Genomic DNA, 22,220 nt, shown 5'->3' on the forward strand with positions numbered 1-22,220 from the left:
AAGTCGTTTTGGCTCTTCTCGGTCCTTTGCATTTTCATATGAATTTAAGAATCGACTTGTCAATAGCTACCAAAAAACTTGTTACGATTCTGTTTGGGATCGCAGTGAATCTAGACCAATCTGGGGAGAATTGGCAACTTGACAAATATTGAGTCTTCCGATTCATAAACATTTATCAAGTCTTGGTTTCGCTCAGCTGTTCTGTAATTTTCAGTGTACGGGTCCTGCACATCCTTTGTCAGATTTATCCCTACACATGTAATATTTTGATGCTACTATGAATAGTACTGCTTAGTAATTTCAATTCTAATTATTTGTTGCAGTACACAGAAACAATTCTATTCGTCTTGTATTGTGTAATCTCGCTCAGCCCACTTAATTGTTCCAGCAGTCTTGTAGATTCCAATACATTTTCTACATCGACAGTCATGCAGTCTACGAATAGAGACAGTTTTACTTTTTCTTTTCCAATCCGGATGCTTTTTATTTTTCCTGGCTAGAACCTCCAGCACAATACTGAGAAGCAATGGTGAGAAGAGATATCCTTGCCTTGCTCTTGATCTTAAGGGAAAAATCACTGAGTCTTTTACCACTGAGTATGATGCTAATGGTAGGTTTACTGGAAAAACTTTAATCAGGTGGAAGAAATTCCCTTCTAGCTCCAGTTTGCTGAGAATTCTATCAGGAACAGATGTGCATTCAGCCACGTGGTTATTGATTTTCAAATTAACTCTCATGAATGTAAATGCAAAACATCATGAGAGTCGATGTTCTTGTAATGTCAGCTTTCAGGGTACACCGATGTGGCCTCAGAGAATCAGATGGGTACTATGCCTTCCTTTTCAATTTTCTGGAAGTTCTGGTATAGAACTGGTATTATTTCTTCCTGGACTATTTCATAGAATTCAGCAGAGAGGCCATCTGGGCCTGGAGGTTTTTTGGTGTACGTGGGCAATTTTAACCTAAAAATTCCAATTCTTTAATAGATACAGGACTAGTCATCGGGTAATCTTTTCTGCTTGAGCTCTGGTACTTTGTATCAAAGATCATCTAAGTTGTCAGAATTACTGGCATAAAGCTGTTCACAATATTCCTTTATTTTCCTTTTATTTGGTACCTATAAAAGCTATAGTGATGTTGCCTCTCCTTTCTGATATGTGATTTATATCTTCCTTTTTCTTGATCATTCTGTCTAGTGATGTATCAATTTCATTAATCTCAAAGAACAACTTTTGATTACAATAATTTTCTCTACTGTTCTCCTTTTGCATTCTAGTTTCTTAAGGTGGAAGCTGAAGTCATGGATGAGATTTATTTTTTTTTTTAAGTAAGCAGTTAGTGCTAAAAATGATCCTTCAAGTGTTTTTAGCTGCACCCTCTAAATTCTGATGCTTTGTTTTGATTTTCTTTCAACTTAAAACAATTTAATGCGTGCTAGTGTCCACATATTTGGAGATTTTCCAGAGATCTTTCTGTTAACTTATTTCTAACTTAATTCTGCTGGAGTCAGAGAACATACTGTGTCTTAAAACCTTGGAGTTTACGGAGACATGCTTGATGGCTCAAACATAGTCTCACTTAATGTCATGTAACTTGAAAAGAAGGTGTATCTTGCTACCATTGGGTGGAGTGCTTCGTGAATGTCCAGTCGTCAAGGTGGCTGGTGCGCTGTTTAAGTGTTCTGTAACTTTACTGATTTCCATCTGTCGTTTTGTCAGTGACACAGACGAGTGTGTAAACATCTGCCCACTTCTCTGCCCTTCTCAGTCCCTCCGTGTACCCCGAGCAGTCACCGGCATGCACACACAACTGTCGAGTCCTCTTCACGAGCGGAGCCCATGTGGTCTTAGTGACTTCACTCAACACGAGGACCGAAATTTCATAGCAAATGGTGACAAACAAGTTTGACGGTCATTTTATATTAAAAAAGAAAAAATAATCGCCAAAAAGACATTTGTCTTTTGCTGCCCGTTCCCAGAGCAACCAATATGCAGAAGGTGACAAAGGGGGAGTGAAAGACAGAAGCCGGGCTGAACGACCGTCACAGCGCTGGGCTGTGAGACAAACGTGCCTTCACTGGGCGAGCACTGGCGGGTACGCTCTAAGCTAGGAGAGCGAAGCAGCCCTCGGAGGGACGGCACCCCTGCCTGGACCCGCGGAGAACGGGCGACGCTGGCCCACTCTGTCCAGCGAGAGGAGTGGCCGGCGGGGAAGAAGGGGGCGGAGGGAGCTTTACTTTGCCCCGACTGCTGTTTTCTTTGAATTGCATGCCACGTGGGAACATTATTTAAAATAAATGAAATAAAAATGAGAGTTCGGCGGTCGTTCTCGCAACGATGAAGATTCTGACAATGAGCCCTCGGACGGCGAGAACCCGGTGTGCAGAAGCAAATCTGTTTAGGTTCTTGTCACAGAGACTTAAAAAAATGGAGACGGGGGTGTGGGGAGAGGCTGGATTGATTTTGACGGGTATTCATTGACACGACTGTCTCCGAAGTTAGATAAACTTTCCCCTCCCTGGGGCAACTTTCATACGTAAGAACCAAAACAGCGCGGCGGCTGCTGTCGCTACCGGTAACGGAACACTGATCCAGAGCACTGCGCGACCACACTGCTCCGCCGCGTTTCCCACTCACGAGAGGCCGCGTCGCGTTTCCTGAGCTACGTCTCAACGCCTCCAGCAGTGCCAAGCAGAGCGCCCGGGGCCATCCGTTCTCCTGCCACACGGCAGACGGGGCACTGGCGACTCACGCCCGTTAGCCTGGGCATTTATGACCACAACAAAAGCTTCAGTCTCCGGGTCAAAGACCTCCACGGGGGAGGACACCATGCACCTCTCCTAGTAACCGCTCGCATGCGCACTGGGCGTGACTGCTGCGGTAACAAACCAGCCTTCACCTGGATCGCCTCTGGGATTCTGGCGCAAACGCGATATGCTTTTCCTCCCAGATATCTTCCTCGTCAGAGCCGCCGTCATCGAACTGCTGTATCCTTTCCTTACAACATGCTTCAAACAAGGCAATGTTTCCCTGAATAAAAATGAGAGAGGGAGAAGACAAAACAAATTTAAAAATCTAGTTATTTTCTCCGAAAGTTACCACTGGAAATCGCATTCTTCCATTTCCTTTAGAAGATGATGCTCCATCACACATGCCAAGACAAAACATGACCATCTAGCATCAGCTTCTATGTGAGGGACACCAAAAAGGTGCCCGACACGACCGAATTCAGAGCTAGCACACGGAGCCGAGACCGCCCCCGACGCACTTTCGTTTGGTAAAAGCACCATGTGACTCCCCGAGCCTCTCTGCCCGCCCAGCGCTGTCTGAGCAGGAGCACCCTGCCTCCCGGCTTTCCCCAGTCCCACGGTGGCGAGGAGCGCCCACTGCCCTGCCCAGCACGCTCCACCGACCACGTCGGCCAGTAAAGCCACGGTCCCTCCTGCCCATCGGCACACGGATGCAGGCCATGCCCGCTCCTGACGAGTGAGCGGCACTGGTCCAGCATCGCTCGGTGCAGCTGACGGGCGTTTCGAAACCGCCCGGTGGTGAGCGCTGGCCTGATCGAGCCCAAGTGTCACTCCTGTGGACAGATGGCAGACCTGAGAGGCGGCAGGCCGGAGTCCCACTGCGCTCTGTGAAGCTCAGCGTCTACACCGCAGTCCCAAGTGGCCCTGGTTCAATCGGCCCTGCCACATCTTACACCAGTGTGCAAGCGCCCGTGCCCGCAGGGGCAGGCAGCTCATGCGAGCCGAAGAAACCCCGCCTCAGAGGTTTCCCAGCACACCCAGCACCCATGGCGGCCCCCACGCACCCAGCACCCACTTGTCCGTCTCTCGTTGGCCTTGTTGCTCACGACAGGAAACACTGATACTTACACTTTCGTTTGTATTGAGAGTAAAGTTGATGTCTGAGACCCGATCGAAAGAAACACTGTAAACAAAAGTGTAGGAATAGTTATCTACAGACTCACAGAAACAGTGACATTTTGCAAATTTAAAATATTTACGCTATTGTTAAAATCTCTAAGTTAAAAAACAAAATCCTGCTTGTATTAAATAATACCTCCCTTGGTATTAAGGAATGTGTATAAAATGGGAAGGCTGGAATGGAAGCCTTTTCAGACACGATAGACACACCCTCAAAGACGTCCTGTCTATAAAAGATTTTTCACGTCCACGGCAACAACCACGGCTCCATAATCAAGTAAAGGGTTATTCGCAAAGGAGACCGTCAAAACATGGAAGAGCACACTGAAAGCTGTCAGGCACCGAGCTTCCTCCAGGTCTACCCAACGCACACATCAAATACAGACACCTCAAACCTTACGCTCTAACGTGGCCTAATCAGGAAGAAAGTAGGCAGTAAAAAATTTATAGCCTAATAAACAGAATATCTGAGTAGGTGGGGCTAGTGTATCATTCTTAGAGACCTGTTCTAGTCAATCTTATCCCAAGTACCCATGCGAGTTTTAAAGATAGTGTGGCTTCCTAACTAGTGACATTTACTGAGAGTCCAAACAGGCAAGTGCTGAGATGCCACGTGGAGGGCCTGCGGGTGCCGGTGTGAGCAGCCCTGGGGGCCGTCCTTGCTCTCTCTGGATCTCAGTGAGCTGCTTCTCAGGGCTGCTGACACAGCCTTTGACCCCTGCTGTTGACAGTGCAGCCTGCGGTCCCGTGTGCCGGAAGTCGGTTAGCTTCTCCCACGCCTAAACTGCACCTGTGACACACAACAGCCACCATCGGCTGTAGCTCAACAAACTGTTGGAGGAACCATAACAGGTACCGGATATTCATGGGCGTCAGGCAGTCCCACGAGAGCAGACGTCCAACACTCCAAACTCTGTCCTCAACGAGCCACACTATCCCTCACATTGACACCTGATCTGTGAACACCTCTCACTTCCCAAGGTCAGATGCCAGACCGCCCGTGCTCACGTCTGTGGGTCGCCCACATCTTCTATTCGTTAGTTCTCTAGAGCACCAATAACTCCTGTTCCTGAGCTCCTCTGACCCTGACTGCTGCTCCTGCACAAAACCTAACTCTGCCTTACTGTGAGTCGCCTGGGAAAGAGAAGTCATCCAGGGTGGGGCTGCTCCTGCCCCGCCACACGAGGGCACCTCACTATGCGCTGTAAGTGCAGGCTGCTCTCACCAGGTAGCTCACAAGGGAGTCACACTGGGCAACATGCCAAGAGAAGAACATGACTTAAGCTCCTAAACCTAGTAAAAAATAAGCCTCTCTGAAAGAGGCCAAGCCCAGAAGCAAGCCCTCTCAGTGGGAGACACCATGATCTCCACTTGGCTCCAGGGCAGGACAGGCTGAAACTAAAGAGACACCTGGGAGGCAGGTTCCTCCCGACTCAGAGCGCAAGTTCCTTCAAGAATCCAGGAAAATCACACAATGTGCCACAAAGAGCAGGAGTATAAGAGAATTATAAAAACAGGAAAAAATATACTCACTTGCCAATGTCATCTTGATCTGCAAACTTCTCATCGTTGAAGCCAAACTGGTCAATAAAATTGGACGTCATTTGTTGCATCTGATAATCAGAAAAGGCCTGGCAACCCCAGGACCAGTGACAGTGATATAATGATTCTAATGACATTCTACATACTATTTGCCCATTTGTGTTCCAGAAATCATCATATTTATATAGTCATAGGGCTTAAAAAGTTGGTGTGTTTTCTAAAAAAAAATCAAATAATTTCAGACACAATTTACCCAAAACAGGAAATGTTTGGAATTTTGTCCACGAGTCATTCGAATGCGCGTGTCATTGTAAGAAATGTTAAGTGACCGCTCTGTTCTCTATTGCAAATTATCTCTAGAGAGGCTTGGGTTGTCTAGTTCGAGATGTGATCAAGTGACATGTGACGGTCTGAAATTATACAGTCTACCAGTTACCTCTGGACACAACCAACCTCACCCTGAAGAGCCAACAAGTGGGGACCCCCACCCTCCCTCTCGGCATCTCCCCACCCCCAATCCAGCACAGCAACTAAGAATCACCATCACGACTCTACAAACACAACGTTCGGGGACACTTTATTTTTGTAAAAAGAGATTTAAGTCTTAGAGATTGAGAAGAGTATAAAAGTAACTTCTGTCTCACCTACCTGAGAGGGAGGACAGACAGTTTTAACACTGGTCCGAAATCAGCCCGCAAAGCCTATACTGGTTTCCTACACCATTCTAAAGCCCGCTTGGGTTTTCTTAGGTGAGAAATGGGGGGAATGTTACAATGGACTCCACAAAAAAGTCGATATTCTAATTTAAAAGAACGAGCAGGCCCAGGGAGCAGGTGGAGTCGGGGATGTGTGCTCCGTTGCCAGTCGAGGGCAGAGAACACAAGAAGATGAGCCATGTCCTGCCAGTTTTACCCAAAACGATAAAAATGGAGACAAATAACAATGTGTGTGCCGCCCAGGGACAGAGCTGTGGACAGGAGACGGCCCTTTCCTGCAGGAGAGCCCCACACAAGGGACACGAGCAGCACGTGGTGGCTGACTGCAGGCGTCACTCCCAAGGCCACTTGCTGGGAGGGGGCAGCTGTGGCTAAGTTATAGCCCCGTCCCTGTGGTTCTCCATCTGAGCGGAAGCCACGGACGCAGCCCTGCTGCGGACGTGCCCCTACCTCCCCTTCCTGACGACTCATTCTGGTGGCAGGGAATTATGGCATGGATAATCCAAGTCACGGATGCTTTATAAACACACCTTATATTTGGCTTTGGAAGGCATCTTTTCTGTAGGTCTGAAAAAGGCTGTATCTAGTTTACTGAGAACGTAAAATCTCACTTTTCTCTAAGTCGGGATGCCCACTCCCACTCTCACGCTGCCCCCTTTCTTGCCCACGGGGATGATATCACATGAGCACCGGGGCCTGGGGCCAGCCCCGCCAAGCACCGTGAGCGAGGTGCACCCGGGCTGAGCTGCGGGAATCTGGCTGAAGACAGAAGTGGAGGCAAAAGCTCTGCGAAGCTGGGCTGAGTTGTGGACACGTGAATGGGAATCACGATACGTAGCATTCACGTTTGTTAAATCGGAAAGAAAGAACCGCCCCTCCGGATCGCAGCTTTAGCTTAAGGTAAAACGAATGCTTGGCAGCTTCCAGCAAGGAAGAGCCCCGAAGGCGGCCTCTGAGCAGCCACGCAGGCCAGGCTCTGAGTTTACTGAGAGAACAGGAATTTGGTCACACGAGGGAGAGGCTCCCTCTCCATTCTTCTTTCTTTCCTTTAGTTTTTTTGTACTTCTAGAGATATTGTAAATCTTTGGGGTGTAAAAGGGAAAAAATGTTACCCAAAGTGTTCCTATTAATGCTTCACGATACTTTAACTGCTTCATAAACAGAATGCAAATACTAAACGTATTGTAAGTGTGTGTGTGAACACATACGCATGTGCACGCACAGTCGCCCCTCCGTATCCACTGGGTGTTGGTCCCGGACCCCCCTCAGATGCCCAAATCCGAGGATGCTTAAGTTCCTTTTATATGACTGTGTACTTGCATATAAAGTACCCACATCCTCCCATATACTTTAAATTATCTGTAGGTTACTTATAATACTTAATACAATGTAAATACTATGTAAATATTTGTTAGGAAATAACGACTGAAAACTCTTGTCTGTTCAGTACAGACCCACTGCAGGCCTCGTTACATAGTATATACATTGGCAACAACATAACGTTTCTTTCTGAATATTTTCGATCAGCGGCCGGTTGAATCCGCCAACGTGGAGCCCATGGACAGAGAGGCAGCTGTACAGTCACACACGTAGACACACATACACATGTACACATGCATTTGCATTCATCTACCTATTAAGATATGTAGCAACTGACACAGTTAACCTCTGTGCAACAACAGAGTTAAAGAAAACAGATAAACTGTAGTCTTCGTTAGTGCTAAATCTATTACAGTTTCTAGGAAGATACGACCTGGCAAAGAACTTCAGGTTTCAAACCCGAGTTTTACTAATAAAGCCGCCAAGGCCTGCTAAACCCACAAACCCACATAAGTGAAGGCTGCAAATGGATTCTATTTAAAGCTACGTAAAAGTGCTTTGGACACTGAGAAAGCCAAGTCTGGAAAGCACCATACGGCTGTGTAATTATTAAAATCTTTTAATTACCTAAACAAAACAAAAACGTGGAACAGAAAAAAGCAAGCCCACACTTTCCAGAACTGTCAGCCTGTCCAAAGTCACTGAGGAGCACACCCACTGCTTTGTTAAGCCAATCTCTTTGGTGGTGCCCTTGGGTGACCAAAACTCCCTGTCCGCTAGAGCCCATCTGTGGCTTCGCCCCCCGCCCCCCACCCGCATCTCCGCCAGGCAGGGATGAGAGGATGCGAGGAGGAAGAGCCGGACACTGGAGCACAGGCCGCCGGAGGGGGCAGGAGGCACAAGGGAACGGGCCAGGGTACACACGCAGTGGGGCACTCCCTGAGCCTGACATGAACCCACGGGTGATGTAGTCTGGAAGCCTTATTAAATCACCTGCCCTGCGCTCTCTACACTCCAGACCTGACCCACGTGAGACCTAACTGCAAGAACTCGAATAGGTTAACCCAGACTTGCATTCTCAAATGAAAAAGAAAAAAGGTTTGGAACATATTTCTTATTCTCAAAATGATCCATGACTGGTTTTAAACATGCAAAGAAACAGTTTACTAGAAGCCTGTCAATCAGAAAAAAACAATTATTTTTCCTAATTTTAGAGAGTTACACAGAGCGGATAAAATCCACGAAACCAAGCCTAGTGAGAGCTGTGTTACTCAGGCAGTTGTGGGCTGGGATGGCTTCACATGCACAGCGACAGCAGGCAAACCAGATAGAGTCTGGAAGTTGTCCCAGAGGGGCCATGACCCTGGAACCAGGTTTCATGACCAATAAGGAGACCTGCACTTGATACCCAAGTGCGGCCGCTCCTTGACTGATAAATCAGGAGCCTACAGCTCCATGTTTATTAGCTTATTCAGCATTAGATATTTAGGGCGCTCCTTTTCTTAAAGCTACTCCGACAGGTGCAGAAGCCCCTGGATCAGGTACACCTCGCACCATCACGCCCCACTGCCGGGTGGAGCCGTGGGTGGTGCGGGGCTTTGTCCTGGGCAGAGGGGGCCACCTCTGTCTCCACAGGTGCGCCAGCACAGAGAAGAGCTGCCGGCAAAGCGCCTCGTGGGGCAGCACTGGAGGGCTCTGGGGTCGTGAAAGGACTGCGAGCAGGGCCCCCCGGGTGGCAGCGAGGTGCTGCGGTCCACGGGAAGGCCCCACCGTGGCCGTTCTGCCCCTGCACTCAGGAGGCTGGCTTCAAGGGCCAGTGTCAAGTGTCAAACGAGAAGCTGGCTAAGGACTGAAACGTTACTTCAGACCTATCTTGAAAATGTGAGAGTTAAACTAACTGCCTTAGTATCAAAACCAAGCAATTGCTTAGCTCGCCCTATCCGGAGCAGGACGGTCACCTGAGGTGCCAAAGCTGTGACAGGGCCACATGGGCATCAGAAGCCTCGCCCTGGCCCTGGTGAAAGATGGGGCTTAAAGACTGAGGAAAAAGAAGCCACGCAACGCTCAGTGTCGGACGGGAAGGCGAGCACACGGCCTGCTGCCACACCGGGGCGGCCGACATGCCAGGACCTGGTCCTGACTAAGGGTGACTCCAGATGAAGAGCTGGTCACTTTTAAGAGCGTTTCTGCTTTTAGCTCCTATACCTGATGCCCAGTCGAGATAGTGAAATCATCTGTCACCTCTCCAAAGACCACCAATGGGAGATAAATCAGTACATGTTTATATCTTGTTTCTTCCCTTACAAGCAGCTGATATATGGAGAAAAATCTGGGGGTGAGAAGGGAGGGTGACAATGATTTGCTTCAACTGAAATTGAATTTAGCAGACCTTAAAGATATTAGAAACACATAAGCCATTTGGTTCAGGGACATCTGTGAAAGTTACTCTCAGCGACATTTAAAAGGCCTCGTTCCTGTTGCTCTCGCCCACAGCGACTCAGCTGCTGTAAAAGTCCGCGTGACAAGCACGCCTGAGACGCTTCCTGAACTACCCCGTTCCTTCAGACCCCCTGAAAATCCACCCAGCCCATCACGGTATCAGGCATGGAACACGTCCTAGAAATGTAATCAATACCATCCTCACTCTCACGTGCCCAACACGTCTACCTACATGCTTTTCCTACCAATGAGCCCCGAACCCCATCCTAATACATTGTCTGACTCCAAAACTGATTCATAAATTGCAACTGGACTAAGCATTTAAAATAAAAACAAAAGCAAAGCTTTAGGCATGACTCACTTGCTGCAAAGAAGAATCCTGTGAGAAACCCGTTTCTTTAAAGTCAATTTCATCATCACTGGATGAATGAATATGGCAGGTTGTAACCTATATGCATAAAAATGTAAAAGACTATTTAACAGAGAAACGTTTTGGACATTTGCATCAGCATTTTAATGGAAAAATCACATTTAGTTTTTCTCTCAACGTGTAACAACAGCAAGAACAGAACTCAGTTAACAGGTAAATTGTGAAATCTGCCCGCGATTGCAGAGCGCACGAGGCTCAGCCAGATGGCCTGGCTTCCTGCCCTCTGCCGCCCACTGGTGGTGACTCCTCATTACTAACATCTCCAGAAAACAGGTAGGAGATGGGTTACTCTGTTCGAGCGATTTTGATAATGACTCCAATTAAACGTTCACAAAGGGAAGGTAGAAGGAATGGCTCAGATGAAATATAAAAATAATTTATATGTGCCAAGCCTGAAGGCTAAAACTGCGATTTCCAGGGATTACTAATGAACCATTAGAAAGATCAGGTTTAAATATAACCGTTTCAATTTGAATTCTTGCATTTCCTGCCCACTCTAAGAAAAACGATGTCCATAAGTGCTATGACTTGAGTCAATAGTCCCCTGCCCCTAAAAGACCCCAAATGCCCCTTAAAATGCACCCCCCGCCCCCAGAACTTACAACTAACTCACATTAATTAAGCAAAAACACAAACATGAACTACTCACCGATTCATGGTAACTGATTTTTATTAATTCATAAACATCAAACAATATTAGGGGAAACGCATTAACAGTAGAAATGAAGATACACGAATGACTCAGCACAGCACTAACAGCAGCGATTGCTCTACGGCAAGTAATAAATAGGAGGAGTGTGTATGCTCCAGAACCCGGCACAAAACTTCTGAGGGTCACTTACACTACTGCATTTTCTGAATTACTCTTCCTGTACTTTCCGTAGAAGTGTTTTGGGTGGAGACCACGTCCTCGGGGGAGCACGTAAGTGGCCATTACCTGCCACACAGTGATGCTGTACTGAACAGCCTGGAGTCACGGAAACTGGCCAGGTCTGCTCTGTGACGTTCTAACACTTCTTCCAGAATCTAAATAGGTCTGGTGTGTGGTACGGCGTGTGAAAATCTGAGTAAATCACGGCCTGAATGAAATTAATCCGCTTCTCTCTGTCTGAACATCTTTGGCGGAGACACTAAGCCGCGTGAATAAACCAGCGTTTCCAATTCATTCCCTCTCCGTCCTCCCTAAGGCCTAGATGACGCGCTCTCACCCTAATTTAGAATCTGGCCTGACGAAATCGGAGGCAGCGTTTGTGACGGGTGAAGGGAACCTGCCTGCGTCAGTCGCAGCGTTAGTGAGTTAGTGGGGAAAGACGTGGCGATGGGACGTTCCAGGAGCGCCCGGCCAGCACGCCGAAGCAGGGCGGCAGAATACTGCTTGGTCATGGCAGCTGGCACCTCACGGGCCGCTGCTACCGAGGGCAGTTCAAGCAGTTCCACTGCAGCGGACTCTGAGCTGCTCTGGGCTGCTGGGCTGGCAGGCTAGTCAGATTAAACCGGTGTGTTTGAGGGGCGTGACCCTATGCTGGGGCACAGATCAGAAGACAATTCAAAAAGCAAGGCAGGTGACAAAGTAAGAGAACAAAAAAAGGGGTGGCCGCTCCTGGCATGTCTTGTTGTCTAAGTTTGAACGGGGTACATGTATCCTCATTCGTGCTTGTACTTTTTGCTACAAAACACGATTTTATCAGCTCAATAATTAAAGACGACAAACTAGCTTTTGTCAAGCAATCACTATGTGCCAGACACTGGGATCCCTCTATACATTCTCCTTCCCTGGAACCCTCAAAGCCACTCGGGGAGGTATTGAAAATAATTTTTTTTCTCCAAAAAGAAAATCTACTGCTTTAGAAAGTTATTAGTAGTAACGCAGTACATGCACACCTCCGTAATTACGTTACTGAAAGGTGTGGTGATTCTGATTTAATAAGATGAGCTAAAAGGACCGGGTAGGGGGTATCTGCTAACTGGAACCCCAGCACTCACTGCGCAGACGCGCCTGCCACCGAGTCCCTGATCGACACTCTCAGCGCGTTGCTGCGCGGCATCTCCAGCTCGGCAAGCATCGCTTCCGCCCTTCTGCCTCCCCGGCTGAAACCTCCGTCGTCGCGTTTCTTCTGTCCACGCTACTGAGCCACAACCCGCGCCGCACCGCCGCGCATGACTCTACGGCGCCGCCTGGGGCCGGCCCCTCGGCCTCTGGTCTGGATTAACGCTGCACCAGGCAGCTCGCCCATCTCTCTGCTTCTACCTCTGGCCCCACTATCAGTCTGTTCTCAATCCAGCAGCCACGATGGTCGTTCTAAATGCACATTATGTCACTTTTTTCAGATCCCAATCTAAAGGCTTTTCATCGCAGTAAGGTCACACCCCCAGGGGCTTGCTGGGGACTAGAAGTGGTTGGAGTCTGGCCTGCAGAGCCCCTCAGAGCTCACATCCTGCTCTCTCCCTCGCTCCTTCTGGGGTGCCTACAGGTGTCTGACGCTAACCTGCCAGCACGCCCTCACGCCACAGCGTTTACGCAGCCACACGCCAGGTGGCTGACAGTGCCCCGCGAAGCAGCCGGGTGTTATCTGAATTGCAATGGAGTCCTTTCTACAGGACTGCTCATAAGAAAAATCTGCTAGAATTACCAAAGATAAAGTTTTGAAAAATTCCTGATAAGTTAAATGGACATTTTTTTTTTTTTTTACTTCTACCTAAGAAGTCAATCAACGGATAATTTTCAAAGAAGTTTCCCAATCAAAATGAGAATATTCCTAAATGTTCCTTCATAAACAGAAAGAAGATAAAAATTCCTTAAAGGAGATCACCTTGCCTACATTCTTAACAAGGAATCGACCTAGAGGCCTCTAAAATTAACAGTGTGAGAGAACAATTTCACCCTGCGATAAAACCCTGATTATCCAGAATTTTAACCAGTTTGGGGAAAAAACAATTTACAGTGGGTAACATATTCGTTAAAAATTACTTAATCCTTCCTTGATGACTCCGGGCCGTCAGCATGAATGCGTTTCTCTGTTGGGATACAGCACACTAAGATAATGAGGGCCGTCCGATCTATTTTCATTAAATGGCCCCACACAGGTGCCCTCTTAGAGTCATTTCTTAACTTCACAATTCCCCCAACTCCTCACACCTACTAAGTCTATCATTATACCCACCTTAACAAGCCATTACCCCACCAATCTGTCAAGAGTCTGGAAAAAGATAACCAAATTTGTTAGACAATCTACGAAGTAGGAGGCAACGGGCCCTTCAGGGGTGTGACTCAGGATGCCCTAGTGACCTCTCTGTAGCTGCCTCAGCCTGTTTCCCTCTTGCTTCTGAACTCTGCTCTAGACAGATGAGACTGGACACACGTGACTGCCTAACAATCGAGGTGCTACTGTTTATTAGAAATGCAAGACTGCAGCTGCTGAATTTCAAGTGCAGAATTAAATGCCTGACACATCTACTGTCATGTGGAGTCAAGGCCACCACCTCGAATATTAGCTGGGACGTGCTTAAGAAAGAAAAGGCTTTTCCACGTCGTTCAAAACAAAAGCAATACTCACCTTAAAAGAGTATGTTAAAAAAAAGAAGAAGAATGCATTCCAAAATCCAATATAATTTAAAAAGGTATTATCGATGCCATCATTCCCTGGCTAAAAGTACCATTCTGTTAAAAGACTTTAAAGCTGGAGTTTCAAAGGCATCTACAAAATTTCACCCACTGGGAACAATTATAAAGCAAGGGTCAACCCAACTCAATAACATTAGAAAATATCCAAAGAAATGTTTGGATTTTCTGACCACCCAGGGCTATCTGAGGCAGAAGGCGACAAACCCCAAAGAGTAGCAGGAAGACTAGAAGCTGTTCTGCTGTCTGCTGAAGTGCTGGGGGGCCAGGCACTGAGGACAACGAACTAAGTATGGGGCGAAGTAGGCGTCAGTGATTTCTCTGTGTCCCTTTGTCAACCCAGGCCGGAATTAGCAATTATCTAGGCAAATTAGCCAGAAAACTGAACACTGACCTCTCTTGCTGGTAAAGAAACAGACTTCTCCTTGACCCACAATCACTGGGGCAAACGGAAGATCTCTCACGCCTTCCTGAATAAACGGGCAGAGGCTAAGAGCCCTGAAATCATAGAAACGTAACCGCGTGAAACCTACTAGATCCACCGTGTTCCTCTTGTTAGTTTCTCCTAAGGAGCTCGTGCAGAACGACTCCCATCGCTCCCTGACTGCGTCTGGAAGACCTTCAGAGGGAAAAGAGAAGAAAAGCATCGTCACTGCAGTGACCTAGACGCAGACGCAGACAAACACGATCGACAGGCAACATGAGAGGGCGCCGTCCCCTCGAAGGCGAACTCGTAGAGACCGAGTTGTAAGGACTCGCGCGGCCTGGTCCCCAGGACTTCCAGGAACCAGAACCAGCTCCCCCCACTCCAAGTCTATGCTCAATGCCGAGAGCCTTTAGAAGCTATGAATTTAAGAAGTTTTTTAAAAACCTTTTGGTTAAAAACTTAACCCGGAAAATGTGACTATTTCCAATAAACTCTCCTGCGAGGTACCAAGTCTTCACGGGGGGGATGGGATGGTGTGTCTGTGTGTGTGTCTCTGTCTCTCTCTCTGTCTCTGTCTCTGTCTCTGTCTCTCTCTCAGGGGTGATGCTTTTTCCACAGCCGTGCGAGTTTAGGAAATGCTGCAGATGTCAGCCCCACACATTTTCCTGAGGTACCCTGACTGGCATCTCGCCAAAGAATTTCTATGGAACCCAGGCTGGCTTTTTAAATTGCGCAAAAATACTGTTTCCTAAATCTCTGTATCATAAGCCAACACATGAATACATGAATGCAACACTCAAAGTCTACCTTCTAGAGAAATTTTAAAGGAAAGAATACAGAAACACTTTTCAGAGAAAGTGCAACTACAGCTATCATCTCGGAGGCCTCAGTAGAGTTGTCGCCTGACAATTCTGGTTTAAACACGTGCACGCACCCTCATGCAGCCCCTGGCGAGCAACTTCCGGAAAACAAAGACTGATCTAAAAAACAATCACACACATGGCCATTCTCCCGGGTAAGAACATAAAACTCTATGATCTGGCTTAGACCCCCTTCAAGAAGCAAAAGTATAGGTGGGCCAGCCCCAACTTTTCCACCTCTGGGCAAGTAGGCTTTGAATACACATGCGATAGGTAACAGCCTCTTGAACACACGAACATTCCTGAAAGATAACCAGGATAGACTGAAAAACAGTTTTCATCAAGTTAGCTCTGCACGAACTCTGTACTGCAAAGGTAAAGACTTTTTACATCCGGAGACAAATACAATCTATAGGCAACACGAGAGGGTGCCTGTCGTGTAAGTCACAGGCCTATGCCCTGTGGGCACACAGAGCTCTCTCGTTCCAGAAGACAGCCGGCGGCCTGCGTGCCAGTGAGAGGTACCCCAACTCGTTCCTCCACGTCACCTGGGGCTGACTCCGCTTGGACACGAGTACGGGAGGGGTCCCTGAATAGCCCGCAGCCCTTGATTTCATGATGGAGGTATGGGTAACGCTGCAAGTACTTTAATATCTCAGTTACAGGAAGTCGACCCGCAGACAGGGGGCCTTAAGAAAATAAGCACCAAGAGTAACTACAGCTCAAGTGGCTCGATGCCGGCCTGTGGGCACGTCGGGCCCCAGGAACGAGTCACAGAGCGACGCTCTGAGCAGGAGACGGGATGCGCGCGCGCTGCCCAAGCCCAATGGCCACTGACGGGACCGCGGGAAGAAGTTCAAAGCATCCTCAAGGACCACACTCAGATCGCCAGATAATTACTGAAGTCACGTCACAGGTAACTAGGAAAACGCTACGAGTGTCTCCCCTTTATTCTTCAATCCTTCTCCGACGCAAGAGCACGTGATCGCGGCTCCCTGAGCCACCTACCTTTGATAAGCTGCTGTACCAACGTGCTGTTGGGGCCCTTGTCTGTACTGTGCACGATGCAGTTAGCTATCCTCGTCAGGTGTCCCATGTAGCCGTGCCGTCGTCCCCCCTCAGCCCTGACAAGGGGTAAAGGACAAAGATTCAGATTCCCGACAGGATGCAGGGATGAAACAGGGGGGCTGTCTCCTCAAAGATTACACTGCAGCCTCACTCAGTGGACAAGGTTTGTTCAAATATACAGGCCAACCATTCATCTGCAACAACATGTTACCTTTACAGACCAAAACCCAAGTATTCACTGGCGCCTAATGTTTCTGTGACTTTCCTTTTTTATCTTTTTGTAAAGCTATTTTTCAGACTTTAAACAGACTGTAGGAGACTGTAATAACTCTGCTGGTTCGTTTTGCTACAGGATATCAAATTTTAATCATACCAATCAATTAACAGAGGTACTTATCTACCAATGGCATTTCTCAAGTTAAAATATTGGCTGATTTGAGGACTTGGCCAAGATGAGAGGCAGCCAACCTGTGTTTGGTCCGCACACCACTTGGAACACAGACAAATGATTCCTTGTCCCTTTCCACATTCAGTGTCTAATCTTCCCACCTATGATCCGTCTTCCCATTTGGACAAGTGCCTATGAAGACAACAGACCCAGGGACAAAAGTCTGTGTAACAGTTACTTACACGTGTCAACTAATGCTTCGAGGAATCTTGTCAATCAGCTAATGGAAATATCTAAAAAGAATCTACTAGGCCATTTCCTCCCTCTAGTTCCATGAAGCAATTTGTCTCTACAGTGACAACTGGGGTAACCGGGACAAGTGTGCTAAGGGAAGCCGTCATCAAGGAGGCCCTGACTTTACAACTGCTCCTTCGACTCCACATTATTCTCAGAAAAACAGCCTTTCAGAAAGGACCAGGAAATTTCAAGGGCAGCACAGAGGTGGGCGTGCTTTCAACTCTTGGTTTCTCCTCAAGAGAGGTAGAAAAGACAGAAGGATCTAAAAATTAATTATCAGAAAAATACGTTACAATATCTGGTTGTCCCGAGAGGACGGTTTCTAACTGTAAAGTGGCACGTACCCACGTAATTACTTTCACTGTTCTCTGTCTAGGGCAAGAGAGGACATGTTTTTCAAATGAAAAATCAAACTGAATTCCTATCAGAAAACAATTTACTTACTGTTTCTTTTCATTCATTTCCCAGGCATCAAGTATTCGTTCTATTAACTGACATTTTTGAAAAAGCTGAATAAAAAAGAATATTCCAGTTAACATTTACATGAATGTCAAAGTGTCAAAATTTTGAAATGAGATAGAACTCTAATTAAAGAGAACAGTGATATGTACAACTCGGCAAGCTAAATATAGCTGTGCATTACTGGCTAAATCAAATGCGGCATGACAGCAAGCTTACGCAAGGCCCGCGAATACTACAAGGACTCAGAGAGGACCCACGCCTTCGGCAGTATTTCAAGGGCTGGATCAGTGAGCCGCTGACCTAAAGCAAAGCCAGGTTTTATTAGCCATGGAAACTGGGCCCAGAGATAGAGCCTGACCAAAATTATACTGGAATAAAGAAAACTGTGCTCGGCAAAAATTTAACTCAGAATCCACAGCAATACTTGTACTTTCAGATGTGAGCCAAACTACCTTCTAGATGCACTAACAGTGTGGCACTCATATTAAAAGTAGGTGCCACAATTCTGCAAGCCAATAACAAGCACTGTGGGCTGCATTACAGGAAAGTCAAGGCCAGTTTCAGTTCAATGTCATTTGTCTTCCCCCATCTGCCTGGCTATTCCAGGCTAGCCTTTCCCACCTGCCAGGTGTGGGGGAACCCGGTGTGAGCTAGGGATCCGCACACAACCAGAGCATTTAAGAGCAAGAAGAAACCTGAACATTGACTTAGTAACACTGCCTTATACTTTGCAAAAGAAAACAGATCCCAAGAAGAGGCTCCCTCATCACTGCACGGAACTCACTTCTCCCAACCTTCGATCGTGTATTCAGCACCAGAAATGAAAACTGCGGCATGCCACACAACTCTTCAGACGTTTTCTGCAGTATTTAAACTTGTATGGTTCTTTTAATCTCCAAATCTATTTCTAATATTCAAATCTATTACTTTTACGAAATAAGTAGGCCACTTAGATTTTTCTCTTTAAAGTTCATCAGGGTTCTTTGTCCAGGATTTGATTTATATAATCTCTGGTTAAAAGTGCAGTGAAAATAAGACAATTAAATATTTAGACTCTGAAAGTTAACCTCATGCCTTTCAACTTTCATTTATTTCACACCTAAGTAGGAAAATGCTATAATCGCCGAGTGGCAGAATAAGAACAACAAGCAAGCTTACATGTTTCAACAACAAATTGTCGCCAGTGGAGCCCTGATCAGTAATTGTGCCATTTTCTGTGTTTTCAAAGGGACTTGCAAGAATCAGTGCAATACAAATCTCCACTTGTGTATGCAGAAAGTTATTCCACGTGTATCTGAAGAACATGTCCTACAAAAAGAAAAACAATGCTTTCGTTTACTCAGTTTAATATATTTACCAAATAGTGATTCAATAAAATAAAAATGATGTGCTCTTAGTCCAATAGGACTAATTAAAAGGAACACAAGTTTATTTTAAGGGTGTTGGAACGCCATTTCACAGACTGCAGAAAAGGTACCTGCTCATTTGACATGCCATACTGATGGCTTCTGTGCAGGGCATGGTGCTTTGGGCAATATGGGAGACAGAGTTAGACAAAAATATGGTCCCTAATCTCGAAGTGCTCACACCTTAGCAGAGAATAACCACCCAGAACTCAGAACTATCAGCAAATGGAGCAAAACAAGACAGGACATGAGATCTCCTGGAAGTTACCAGGGGTTTCCAGATTATCTGAAAAGGTAACAGCATCACAAAAAGACAAGACAATCCCTAAAGCACAAAACACATCATTAAAGTATGTATGGATTCAGGATATCTTTGAATCTGGCTATCTAATGTCAAAATGGAAAAGTAATGATAATGATCCTTTGAGGAGTGTATCAAATTTGTAATCACTCAAAAGTTACTCTAAAGATTAACAACAGGATGGATTAACAATAGCCGTATGCTTGTTATTAATAAGATAAAGTGTAGTAACTGATGACTTCAGAGAGACTCCCAAAGACAGGAGTAGGAAGTTATATTCCCGGAAACTCATATACTAATCAGAGGGCAGGGTGAAATCTAGCCCCCAGAGGGCAACACTAGGCTACCCCAGAAACTAATCCTTTAATGTTTCTTCTTTCTACAAAAGGTCCCTGCCCTCTATGCCCTACACTGATGTCTTTTAATCCAAGGCTGAAGTAAATAAACTATCTCAGTGACACTAAGAAGTATGAATGTGTGGCTGAAGGTGTGGCTGATAAGGCACCCATGGCTTTGAAACTGGATGTGAATTCAAAGGCTGGCTCCACCACGTACAAGCCATGGGATGCCTCCCCTCTCTGGGCATGATCTGAAAAATAGGGTCTTTATACTCAGGATAATATGAAAAATGTATAAAAAGTGCACATTCCAATCCTTTTGTGTAGTGAGCAAACACCCAGACTCTCCTTTGAAACAGCCCCAAAATCCCCCAAATGAAACCTGCTAAATGTCCACCCTCGTGCCTTCCGGGGCTATGGGTGGCAGGACCCACACAGCCAGCATGGGCACCGGGGCCGGGCCTGTGGATTCTAGGCACAGGCTTTGAAGCTGGGAAACTCAGGAGTCAGGGGAGTCCAGATAATTCCCAGGCTCTTCCTTTTCCCTTCCCTCGGCAAGGAGACTTGACAGCTGTTTCAAGGAAGAAGCTGGACTCTAATCAAAAGACCAGACAGTACCTCAGATACATTATACAGATACATGTCAGTGCGAAAAGGTACACGCTGTGCCGTTGCTACTTACGACGAGGAAAGAATACTCTAACCAGCAGTCACTTACTGCTAATACAGTCCCCCGAGTCGGTGACCAGACTCACTGCGTCGTCTGTGAGAGACTAAACGTCTTAATTATCTTTGAAATTCTCTAACATAGTTCTTTACAGCCGACAAGGATAAATTACTGAAAATGTAAAAGCATTCAAAATTGGTGATAAACTCAAGGCAAAAACTATAGAAAAGGCCATTTACGCTTCGACCAAGAAAAGTCATTGACACACGCTGCAAATCTGTGAGGCTGTACCCTGTGTTATGCATCCACAGATTGTCAAGGGTGAAGGAGAACGTCCCTCCGGGAGTGGGCGGGGGTTCTTACCAATATGACCCCGATGCTATTCAGCTCCATCAGGTCCCCGTTGATACTGCTGGTGTTTGTCTGAAGGAGGCTGGATATCAACCGAATCACGTTCAACCGGGTGTTCCCCACGGGAGGGTCCAGCACGCCCCACGTCGTCTTCATCACACTTTTCTGAGGGAGAAGGAACCTTCCAATTAACAAGCTTTCCAATTCGATCCACGTGAGTAAGTAAACAAAGAGGAGCAGGGGGAGGTACTACGATGTAACACCAGGTAAACTAACATTGCAAACAATTTGGCCTGAATTCTACACCGGAAGGAAAATCCAAAGCTGCTACTGATATCTTCAAGATATGAAGGGAAAAAAAAACATCAAGTAATTTCCCTGGACTGTAGTTTTATAAGAAATCAAGTATCCCCCCCGCCTGGACATTCTACAACGCCACAGAAGGAAAGCAAAAAGCTACGCAAGTCCCTTAGAAACAAGTGCCGTATTCCGAACCTGACCAGAAACTGAGAGAAGTTACAAGTGGTCTGAACAGTCCTCGATCTTTGCCAAATCTGTGATGAAAATGCAAACACAGAAGCTGCTGCTGGATCACGACCTTGAGACAAGATCAACCTCAAATCTGTTCTTGTCCTTAAAAGGGAGTTTTTGAACTTTGAAATCACAAGAGACAGACATAGAACACTTGAGGATGTCAGCAGGCTGACAGGGAAGGGTGGCGAGCTGGGCCCTGGCTCGCCCTTCCTCAGTCCTCGTCCCCGCTCCTGCCAGCACCCTCACGCCCTCCTGCTCCTGTCGAGGCATAAGGGAAGTGTAAGGCTCAAACTTCACTCCACGTGAAACAGCTCTAATCGACAGACATTTCAAAAAGCTTCGTCGACCTACCCACACCCCCTATCATACAGTCAAGTCAGGTACCAACTGGTCTCGCTCCCGGCAGCCAGAGAGAGGAAGCCCAAATGAGACGCTGCCTTTCTTCAGAGTCAGGGCCAAGTAGAATACAGGCTGAGACTCCACATTAGACGTCACCTGTTTGTCCCCCAGAAGGAAGATGGGCAGGCCCCCCAAGACACAGGTCAGGGGGACTTCGCCACACACCCTCTCCTCTCTCAGGTCCTCCTCCCGCCTCCAACTTCCACTAGCGATGGTCTCTGCTCTTCTCCCGAGTACACCCTTTTTTCTTCTTTGCTCTCTCCGATCTTCTCCCCAGGTCTGGTGTGAAGGAGCCACCGACCGTCCCTATCACACCAGCTCAGGAGCTTTCTCTGAGGGTGAATGCCAAACCCGAGGCCCGAACCCAGTGAGGCCCGAGCGCAGATGGACAGCACCACCGAGGCAGGACCACTGCTTGCTCGCTGAAGAGACAACCGAGAAGTGAGCAGCCGCCCGGTGACGAGCATGAGCTACTGTGCTCCCCCCCTCTGCAAAGTGGTCAAGCAGGAAACATTCTGTTTAGAAGGGAGAAACTAGCATGTTAAATTCCCAGTAACTCACGGGTGTCACAGAGGGACGTGCTGCAATGGCCAGGATCCTGGATCCAGCGACACGGGCAGAGGCAGAAGGAAAGCATGAGCACTGGTGCCGGCAGCAGAACTCTCCAGAACAGAGGCTTCTGCCCTACAGATTCTAAAGGGAAGAGCCTCTTACCCTAAACTAAAGCT

The 22,220-nt window shown here is 47.1% G+C and overlaps 1 protein-coding gene across 9 annotated transcripts in view; it reads right to left on the minus strand.

Annotated features, from left to right (window-relative positions):
* The window catches only part of PPP6R3 (protein phosphatase 6 regulatory subunit 3), a 110,592-nt gene that overhangs the window by 16,106 nt on the left and 72,266 nt on the right, over nt 1-22,220 (minus strand). For 4 of the 9 annotated variants that reach the window (XM_039840634.1, XM_039840633.1, XM_039840626.1 and 1 more), the window contains 9 exons: nt 20,572-20,724; nt 18,655-18,804; nt 17,479-17,543; nt 16,290-16,405; nt 14,528-14,613; nt 10,307-10,393; nt 5,462-5,559; nt 3,878-3,932; nt 2,899-3,029 (listed from right to left, as the gene is read on the minus strand). In XM_039840634.1, coding sequence (XP_039696568.1) covers nt 2,899-3,029; nt 3,878-3,932; nt 5,462-5,559; nt 10,307-10,393; nt 14,528-14,613; nt 16,290-16,405; nt 17,479-17,543; nt 18,655-18,804; nt 20,572-20,724 — 941 coding nt within the window. The remainder of the gene's footprint in view (nt 1-2,898; nt 3,030-3,877; nt 3,933-5,461; nt 5,560-10,306; nt 10,394-14,527; nt 14,614-16,289; nt 16,406-17,478; nt 17,544-18,654; nt 18,805-20,571; nt 20,725-22,220) is intronic. The other 5 variants (XM_039840628.1, XM_039840627.1, XM_039840632.1 and 2 more) reach the window with 5 other exon arrangements.

This window comes from Pteropus medius, unplaced genomic scaffold (genome assembly GCF_902729225.1).
Source record: "Pteropus medius unplaced genomic scaffold, Ma_sr-lr_union100, whole genome shotgun sequence".
Taxonomy (NCBI): Eukaryota; Metazoa; Chordata; class Mammalia; order Chiroptera; family Pteropodidae; genus Pteropus; species Pteropus medius.